The sequence below is a fragment of the Pocillopora damicornis genome, chromosome 13, assembly GCF_964200805.1.
Source record: "Pocillopora damicornis chromosome 13, jaPocDami1.2, whole genome shotgun sequence".
Classification (NCBI taxonomy): domain Eukaryota; kingdom Metazoa; phylum Cnidaria; class Anthozoa; order Scleractinia; family Pocilloporidae; genus Pocillopora; species Pocillopora damicornis.
In genome coordinates, this window is record NC_142682.1 from 475631 (window position 1) to 485905 (window position 10275).

Sequence of the window (10275 nt, forward strand, 5' to 3'; positions counted from 1 at the left end):
GAGTTCAACACGATATCCTTGTTTCCCTGTAATATTCCAGCTACATGTCTGGTTGAATGGATAGTTTCTTAGATTAAAGGGAGAGGACAAAGAACCTGATGTTTCATCGAGGATTGTATCTGTAGGGCACACTGAAAAGAGTAACAAGGACTGTTAGCTTTAGGGAAATGCATCCTCCTGCTGTAAAAAATTAATTTATTCAACAAAATCTTGATGAAGCTTCTTACTCTCCGAAAACTGTTATAGTCTGGGAGCAAATGTGGTCCCGTGTGAAGTTCGTGCTGAAAGCAAGCACCTAGTGTAAAAGTGTTCATTAGGACCTACTAAACATGAAAAGTTTTGGTGCCAGCTTTGCAACTTGCTCAGACGGCTTTTAAGGGGGGTTAAATTCTGATCCATGAAATCTAGCATGGAAACGAGGCTAAAACAGATTATTCCTCATAACTTTGTTAATAACAGACGAAAATACACCAGACTTGCTCACATGATTGGGCATGATCCTCCCTGTTGGTTTATGTTAATTAACATAGGTCACGTGACCTTACGCATGAAAGCGAGGCTGAAACACATAATTTACTATAAATTTGTCAAAAAAAATCCTTATCATGCCAAACTTGCTCACCTTAGTCAGTTAGACATCTTGCATCGATTGGTGCCACTTTGTAGTGTCACGTGACCCCATACATGGAAACGAGGCTGGATATATCTGGTAGCATCGTGTAGGATGGCATTTGTCCTGCCAATTGTATTAACAACTACTAGGCAGATACATATCTGGTTATCCGATTTCAGATATAAAAACTTCAACTAATCATTGTCCTATGGCCCATAGCACAGGGACAAGACGGATAAAGCAAATACTGCGGAGGCTCCATTTGAGAATTTATCTTGTACACATAATCAATAATTTTGCCAACTTATGATACTGGTTCCATGTATTCATTTTCGCATGTATATTGGAACAAGGGCAGAAAATGAAAATAGCGACCACTGCTGTTTTATATATACAGTCATGAAAGTCTTACTGAATATCTATATACATTGTTCTGTTGTCCATTCCTATGGAATTTCCTGTTCGACTTCGTCTTCATCATACTCATCATCACTTTCAGCATACTCGTTCTGGCAATCTTCAGAACACATACAGAGATCAGTACAGACAAGTCCGGCTTTTTGACACTGACAACGGTTGTTAGAGCAACGGGACTTGGCGCACTTGCATCGGACAAGCTGTATAATTGCCTCTGGAGCTGGTGGAAGATTTTTCATGACTGGTACCCACTTTCTATCTTCATCTTGCCATCCATAGCCTTCTGGTGAGGGCAACACCGGGTTTGCTACATGATCGTTGTTCCAAACAAGAAGCTGGTAGTGCGCTCTCAGTGTGGCTTGATGGAGAGCAGCTTGTGTGGGCGGCAACCTCTCAGACTCAGCTTGATTTTTCTTAAAGAGGGACCATTTGAGGGCTTTGACAGTTTTGATGTCTGTCTTTGGTTGGTACATCCGACAAACCAGCTGTTCCACTCCACTTCTTGTGCCGTCATCTGGCTGTTCCCCACAACCGAGGTTAGCAAGAGCTTGCAAGATAGGAGTGCTGGTGTTATCAAACTCATCCCAACAAATGGCTTTTCCCTTTCCAGAGAAACTCCCAGTAACATCTGCTCCGGTCAACGCATGAAATGCTTGCAGCGCAGCCGTCTTAGTGAGCCCAAGGGCGTCTGCGATTGACTTCAAGTTGATAACTCTACGACTACTGCCGGTTCCAGTAACAAAGCAAGGGTTGGAGCACAAATCTGGATACCGTCGGAGAGCCAAAACAAGAACATCAGTGTCAGGAGAATATATAGATAGTTGGGTAGCACCTTGAGCAGAGGCATCCAGAGCATGTAAAATAATCTTCGTGTCGGCTTCTTCTTGTGTACTTCGTAAATGCCTGACGTCTCTGTGCGTTGCCTCACATTCCGTTTCCCATGCCACAACGACTTGTCTCCCATTGCGAAATAGGATTGTAGAAATCGCTCATAATAAAGTCATATAAGCCACACAAAATACATTATCATTGCAGCTTTTTAGCTTTTATTTTTTTCATTCAAATGCTATACATACAGCATTAATATGCATTACAATGAGTCAACGCTATTGTCCTGGATTAAATGTTCACCTTTGGCGTGTTTTGCAATCCAGCCTCATTTCCATGTATGAGGTCACGTGACACTACAAAGTGGCACCAATCGATGCAAGATGTCTAACTGACTAAAGTGAGCAAGTTTGGCATGATAAGGATTTTTTTGACAAATTTATAGTAAATTATGTGTTTCAGCCTCGCTTTCATGCGTAAGGTCACGTGACCTATGTAAATTAGCATAAACCAACAGGGAGGATCATGCCCAATCATGTGAGCAAGTCTGGTGTATTTTTGTCTGTTATTAACAAAGTTATGAGGAATTATGTATTTTAGCCTCGTTTTCACGTTGGATTTCATGGGTCAGAATTTAACCCCCCCTTAAAAGCCGTCTGAGCAAGTGGCAAAGCTGGCACCAAAACTTTTCATGTTTAGTAGGACCTAATGAATACTTTTACACTAGGTGCTTGCTTTCAGCACGAACTTCACACGGGACCTTATTTTATGACATTTGCTCCCAGACTGTTAGTTTTGATTTTTCTGCGTGGTGATTTTTTGGTCAGCGGGATGATTTCCAATACTGCCTACAGCTCATTTTCCGTATGTTAACGGTTTTATGCTTTAATAAATATAACGATTGTGAAACATAGCAGCTTGCGTTCGAGTAAAAGACTTGATTGCATTCAATTTTTTTTTCTACAGACTTTAGCTGATTGTTTACTTTATTACATGTATCTGCATGATATATTCAACAAAACTCTCGTTCAGCTCGATAGGGGTGCATGCTCTGTATATTTCTGTACTTCCAGTTAATAAACTACCATAGAAGAAAAGCTCTTACGTGAATCTCCATCTATCGCCTCAAAGGTTGCATTGAACCCTTTGTTTACAGGGCCGGTGCTTGATTTAAATCTCACTTGAATGAAATTTCCCTCGGAGTACACAGGAGAGGGAAGCTTTTGACCACAGATCTTAAAGTCGTTAGGTTTTCCTCCATGTGAAGCAACGTTTGTGATAAAGACTCGGGTACTATCTGCTGCCGCTCCAGCACAGTCATCGTTTTCACCTGCTACCAAGGTAAAGTTCAAGAAGGACAGTTTGATGATTTTCCCACTGGGTACCGTGATATTCCAGGTACAAATATTGTTTGCGTTATAGTTGTCGGGAAAATTGGGGCTGGAAATGTGACCACTTGAAGCATTAATGGATTCTCCAGCAGGGGTGCAGGCTGAAAAAGTAAGTATCTTTCAGTAACTCTTTTGGTTTCTTGTTACATAAAAAGAGTTCACTAATGTAGAATTGAAAGTTAGTTTAACACTAGCATAATTGTTACCATTACCTTAGTAAAAATGAGATATGCTGTCGACTTAAACGCAAAACAAAGCTGTAAATTGAAATGCAGACATTTATGACGAATGTTAATACTTACGACCACTTGTCACTCGAGTCAAGGAGGCAGCTGCAGCAAATACAAAGAAAGAACGTTAAAATTTTTTTAGACTAAGACAGGAAGGTTTTTTTTTCTGGATATGACAAGCGAAAGATTATGAAGTATAACAGTTCATTAAATAAAAACCAATGACGTATCAAGTGAGCTTTCACGCGAAAAAATGTTATCTTTACACGTGAAAACTTTTCCTCTGAGATGACTGTAACAAAATTTTATTTTTAGAAAAAACATCAAAGTTAAATGATTTGATATTTCATTTGTGTTTATGTAATAAATATGTAAACACTCAAAGAAAAATTTCGTATCTCCGCGCGGTCACGTAATATCCTCTACTCATTATCGCTTGGTAGCAAGTCAACCTCGGAAAAAATGAAGTGCTTTAAAAGGAAGCAACATTGACGAACTATTGTTCACTTAGTGTAATGTGAGAGCTTTTCAGCGATCAAGTTTCGAAAACAATAGGGAGCTTAAGCAAACCACGACGACGACGGCAACGAGAACGTCATCAAACAAAAGGTTTAATGAGCAGAACAATGGCTATACACGTGCGTTATAAATCTTTGTACATTTCTTTGCCGTCCTCTGCAAAACAACAACGTGAAATGACCAAATTCTGCGTCCTGTACGGAACGTGGACGACGACGGCTAATATTTCGTATTTCCATTTGGAATTACACGCCGCTATTGCACATTTAGCTCGAACACGTTTTTAGAGCCATTAAAGAACCAAACAGATCTAAACAACTGCGAATTTCGCTCATAAAATACAAATTTATTTTTTACTTGGCGTCGTACCCGGCATCGTTGTCGTGGTTGCTTAAGCTCCCTAATAATTGCGTGACTACGCGGCGAGGCTTCCGCTGTACTCAAAGCTAGTACATTTAAAAAACATCAGTCTCATTTTGAATTGTTTCGATAAAGAAGAAAACAAAATGAAAAAAAGAGACTACGTCCATGTGAAGAGATCATGATGTTGTCGCGATAGAGCGAGAACGGGAAAAATCGACTTAGGCGACATTAAAAAGCAAACTTCCTCATAATAGAATGGCAGGTGTTTGTCTGTTCGGTGATAAAAAGCAAGAGGTAGAAACTAGGTTATGTATTTGATAGCTGGATGCAGGGAAGAATATTTAAGTTGGCCAGTCTGTAAAAAAACCGCGGACAAACCACAAGAAGCTAAACAATCAGTACCACGTCTACAGACGCGATCTTCATCCTTCACATATGCAGCATAACGAACTGAAGATCACAGATCTAGCTCTGTGTGATTTGTACGCTCACCTGCTAAACTGAAAGCTAGCATCCAAGACAAAGCCATAGTTTCAGGCAACTCACTTCCACTTCACCAGTGTTTGCTGTTTGGGTTCGTAGCGAAGTACGAAGTCAAAACGCTAAATACGTCATACGCAAACGGGACTCTTCTTGTCACCGTGGAATCACAATTCCTTTGATATAAAGCGTAATGCGTCTTTGTTGTCTTCTGCTTCCTCGATCTACAACGGAATATTCAATCAGATGCGCATCGTTTTAAAGAAAGGAATTGACTTGATTGTTAGGACTATAGATACAAAGATATTTCCGTGATGGTTGCTAAGTCGGCTCACACGTAACACAAATTTCTGCTTGGAGTTTTGCCTAACAGTTTCACAGTCTGTTTATTCAACCCCCTAGGCATGGCATAATGCATGACTCGTACAATTTACGGTATAAAAGGACTAAAGTTCCTGTTTTCGCTGCTGTTCCTCTCGGCCCTTACAAAAACAACTTTGATGTCATTGAATTAAAGCTTTTTCCCCTTCAGTGAGAGATTGGGAAGGATTTAATCCTCACTAAATACACTACTCGTCCGCGATTTTCGCCGAAAGCTTGTTTGAATTGCGCCTTAGGCTCGTTTATATGTTCTACATGCCAAAGAAAGCTTTCTGGTTTAGGACCGTGCCAAGATTTTCTAACATTGAGCTTTTCACGGCTGTAAGTGCAGCCACTTTGTGGCTTTATATACTGCTTACCTTTACTGGGTCAGGCTCCGAGTTGGACTTTCAACTTCTAGGTAGAGAAATTTTCTTTGTGATAGTGGACGTCATGAAATATGTTTGGACGAGTTCCCTGGTAACCACTTTCATGTTAACATGGCGAAGAAACAACGCGTGATCATCACTGGAGCTTCTGGTCTCCTTGGTCGGGCAATCATGAAGGAATTCCTTAACTCCGACAAATGGGAAGTGTTAGGACTAGCTCATTCTCGAGCTAAGAACTTTCTAAAAAAGGTTGATCTCCTTGATTTTGACGAAAGTAAACGAGTCGTAAAGGAGTTCAAACCTCATGTTTTGATTCACTCTGCGGCCGAAAGAAGACCAGACATTGTAGAGAATGACGAGAGAACGTGCACAAAAATGAATGTCGGTGTAACCAAAGCACTGGTAGAAGCCATTAATGAGCTCAACAGTGACAGGGAGACTCCAGACCACTTCATGGTTTATATAAGTACAGATTATGTGTTCGATGGAACAAGTCCTCCGTACAAACCGCTGGACGAACCTAACCCTTTGAACAAGTATGGTAAAAGCAAGCTGGAGGGAGAACAGGTTATGCATCACAGTGAAGGGGCGATTCTTCGGGTTCCCATCTTGTACGGGGATGTGGAATATCTTAAGGAAAGCGCTGTAACGGGTGCGTATACAGTATTGTTTTATCAGGATTGTATTGCATAATTGTTTGGGCTAACCTGCAAAATACCCTCCCACGTGCCGTGCCATCTAACTTCACCCCAGTGAATAAGAGGATTGTCCATGATTCTTCACCTCATTCTTCTAAGCTCAGCAACAATGTGGAGGAGTATCATGTAGTTTCCCCATAATTTCCCCTAGGGACAGGCTGCGGAACAACAGCCCTCTCTCACGACCCATGTAAGTTCTATTGAACTTCTTCTGTGCATTGGGTTAGTTTCAAAATTAACTGTTGTGAAATGACAGAGTTGAGTTCAGTTACTTACAAGGTACCAGTTACATACCAGGGTAGAATCTCTGAGTCTCTTGTTTTATGATTTGTTGAGGAGCCAGCTTAACCCAGTATATTACAGTAATTTCTGTCAATTTCCCCGTGCGGCAGATTACCCACATTGGTCAATTTTTGCAATAACTAGAAAAAAATGTCAACAGATTACCCGCACTGGCAGATAACCTGCACCCAAAAAAAAAGAAAATTATCGACTTGCACAAAGTTCCTTTATTGTTTTTGTTGACGTGATATCCCTTAGCATGCAAAAAATAAATTTGCACACTTTTTATCTTTGCTGTTTCACTGAGAATGATACCACTTGTAAAAATCTGTTCTAAAAATCGATATCTCAAGATCTATGAGTAATCACTTGAAATGGGAAATTACTCTTTAACTCAAGGCAATGCTAGCTAAGAAAATTTCACTGATGTGTTGAAATTCTGTTGTGTCATTAATTATGCTGTGCCATGAAATTAACATGTCAGCTTTTTCACAATAATTGTGAAAAAGCTGACATTAATTATTAAATTCTTTTATTTTCAAGTTCACTTTCCGAGTAAGTGAGAATTATTTTTTGAAATTAAAAAGAAACAAGCTGTGAAATTGACAAGGTTAGAAAGTAAGGGTATAAACAAGATAAAAGTTTTGTTGTCAAGTTTTGTATGTTTTTCATTTGCATAGGCTTTCATTGAGAGCATTGAAATCTATGGTTATAACAAGCAATCTGTGCAAAATAAATGAGTTATTACAGTTTTTGAAGAATATCTTCAGTGGATCTGATCATCTTTGGTTTTTCCCTGGTTATAGTTTTAAAACTATACCGGAAGCTTTAAAAATTACCATACTACCAGCACCTTCCTATAACCTGCATTAACAACTGTTTGTGGAGAAATTAACAGATTACCTGCGGGTAATCGGTGGGAAATTACTGTACATGCAGCCCTTGATTTTAGAAAATAATCAAAATTTTGTCTGGAAAAGATGTGCTCTTCAAATATCAACAATACATTGCTCTCTTACATCAGGACAAGGCCATGGACCCTTAACCCTTTAACTCGCAAGATCTGATTGTTAATTCTCCCCTGTAGCTGCAACACATTTCCTTGTAAATTAGTTATGAGAACTTGGTGCTAGATCAAGATAGCAGCTTCTACCTGATAAGTTTGAATATTCTTGTCTCCTGTTAGCTGAAGAATGTATGGATTTTGTAGGGAGAAGTTTTATATTAGTCACTTCTGGAAGTTGAAGGGTTAACACATACATCCACCAAATACAAACTTTAAACACCCAAGTTTTATCATGATTGCCAGGCTGCCAGGCTGAAGTGTTAACTTGTGCAAATTTCTCACCTGGTTCACTGTTATAATCTTGTCTTCAAAATTGAGATTTTAGTAACCAGGTTTTGTCCCCTACCAAAATTAACACATGAAAATTATATCTGAGAAAAAAGGTGCACAAATACCTTTCATGACCAAAAAATCAGCCCAAAAAATCACCCTGGACTTATACTTGAGTCATACAAAAAGACCTGACCTAAGCAATCCAAGAAATTAGCATAGCAATTGCCTGAAGTCTGTTAGGAAAACCGAGTTTACAAAACCAGTTATAATAGTGTTTGAATTTCATCAGTTTTCAGGGCATTCTTCATCAATGAAAAAGTTTGAAATAATAAATTCTAAGTGGCTTAAACACAAACATACTGGAGTTGATTTCTATTGTGTCTTCTGATCTGTAGAGTAGACATTTTTTCTTACAGCTTCACTGCTGTTTATGGTGCTGAACTTTTGTGTTCATCGAATGATTACAGTAGCTCAGTGACCTGGCAAATGCTGTTGTCTTGCGCAGTCTTGTTTGTTATGCATAATCCTTCAAAGCTCTTTGGTGTTCCTTCGTTCTACTAAATCTCCTTGCAAACTTAACATTAAGATAAAGGTTAGTTTAATGTAAGAAGATTTCATTTTCAATGCGATTTACAAAAATTATGGTAAAATACTTCTCAAGTGAATTGTAGTGCCCATGTATGCTTAAATCGTGGTGGTATAATTGAGGTGCTAATAAACTTCACAGCACATGATTACATTTTTCTTTGCAAATTTTTTTTAACCCTTTAACTCCCATAAGTGACCAAGACAGAATTTCTCCTTACAATATCAATACAATATCAACCAGATAAGTGATGAGAATTAAGAAAAATATAAATTTGGGGATGATTAGTTGATCCAATACTAAACTCTCTGAACTTATATTATAAGAATTGTATGGTGGAAAGTAAGGAGAATTACAAATTTGATCTGGGAGTTAAAGGGTTAATTTGCACTGTTTTCAATACATTCTCAGAAATAAGAGATTAACATTTTGAGAAATTTCTATTGGTCTGAATTTTGCTTCTTTAATTAGAAATGATGAAAAATCTGATTTTTGACCTTGTAAATGGGGGGGTGACTATTACACAAGTTCAACTTATACACTAGTGAATACAGTAGTTGAGATCTAACAGTCTTAGAATCTCAGTTGGCTTGTTCACAAGGTTCATGAAGAGGCTTTTAGGCATGTAAAGTTCTGAAGGGGTTCTGCAAGCCAGAAAAATTGTACTCATATGTAAAGATTGGTATAATTTAGAATTTGGTCATGACCACTATTTAAAGTGGACACTTACGCTTCAGCAAAATATTGAAACTCAATTTACTTTGACTCTAAGGTGATTTGTGATGCTGTTATGCTGTGAGTGTATCAGCCTTGCAGCTTAGTTACTCAGATTGTCCTGTGCTATAGTGTGCAATATGTTGAAGTCCTTCCTTCATACCTACTGTTATATCTTGGCACGATGGGCAGTCAGAGCTTTTATATTTTAATCTCAAGGTGCTGGCATTTTGACAGTGAACAGGCATTCTTATATTTCTCTTTCACAGAACTGTTTTTGGTACTACAGAACTCCTGGTCAAAAAATATATATAAATATATATGTTTCATGGTCTTGAATTGCTTGTGTTTTTCTTTGTGTTGTGCTTTGCTGAGATGTGTTTCCTTCCCTTTATCTGATTCATGTACTTGTGAATTTGTCAAACATATATCTAATGTAGTAAATTTCACATAATTGCTTTCATTACCTGGAGGAGATTAAACCATTTATTATCACAATTGCAGTGTTATTTGATGCGGTCAAGCAGACGGATAAACCTGCCATAATAGACGATTATCAAATCCGTTATCCAACCCTGGTGGACGATGTTGCTGCTGTGTGCAAATTTATCGCAGAAAAGCACGTCAATGATCATACAATGACTGGAATTTGGCATTGGAGTGGCATTGAAGCCATGTCAAAATATTCCATGGCTTGTCAAATGGCTGAAAGTTTTAATTTACCTATCAGTCACTTGACACCAAATCCCAACCCTCCCACAGGGACACCAAGGCCTCATAATACAGCCCTTGAGTGTTCGAAACTGGAGGCTATGATGCAAGATAGTGGAACGAGCATGCGCACTCCGTTTAAGCAAGGAATGACACGATGTTTGCAACCATTTGTGTAACCCTTGAAAGCTGGGGGCAATTTTGAAAGGGAAAAAAGATATATTTAATATGAAGAGAGTACAACGGTGATAATAAACCTTACTAAAGCAAAGAGACAAATAAATGGACGAGAATTTCGAGATGCTTGCAAGGTAGCTAATTCTGTTTCCTTTTGGGAAAGCAGGAGGGTCATGAG

The 10275-nt window shown here is 38.7% G+C and overlaps 2 protein-coding genes across 8 annotated transcripts in view; one reads left to right on the forward strand and one right to left on the reverse strand.

The window, feature by feature from the left end:
* LOC113676813 (cubilin) overlaps positions 1–4995 on the reverse strand; it is a 79247-nt gene extending 74252 nt beyond the window's left edge. For all 7 annotated transcript variants that reach the window (XR_016182624.1, XR_016182623.1, XR_016182625.1 and 4 more), the window contains exons 1-2: positions 4854–4995; positions 3552–3581 (exon numbers count right to left, since the gene is read on the reverse strand). Coding sequence is in view for 3 of the 7 variants with exons in the window: in XM_089192737.1 (XP_089048863.1) it covers positions 3552–3581; positions 4854–4890 (67 nt within the window). In the remaining 4 variants the exon portion in view is untranslated. The remainder of the gene's footprint in view (positions 1–3551; positions 3582–4853) is intronic.
* Positions 4996–5701: 706 nt separating this feature from the next.
* On the forward strand, positions 5702–10217 carry LOC149034894 (methionine adenosyltransferase 2 subunit beta-like). Its single transcript, XM_089192805.1, has 2 exons — positions 5702–6242; positions 9714–10217. The coding sequence occupies exons 1-2, from the start codon at positions 5702–5704 to the stop codon at positions 10097–10099; spliced, it is 927 nt and encodes a 308-aa protein (XP_089048931.1). The 3' UTR covers positions 10100–10217.
* Positions 10218–10275: the final 58 nt, after the last annotated feature.

Bases quoted from the DNA above. Each gene is read 5' to 3' on its own strand.
- LOC149034894 (XM_089192805.1), top strand. From the start codon at position 5,702: ATGGCGAAGAAACAACGCGTGATCATCACTGGAGCTTCTGGTCTCCTT. The intron at 6,243-9,713 runs GTGCGTATACAG...TCACAATTGCAG, and splicing joins TAAGGAAAGCGCTGTAACGG to TGTTATTTGATGCGGTCAAG.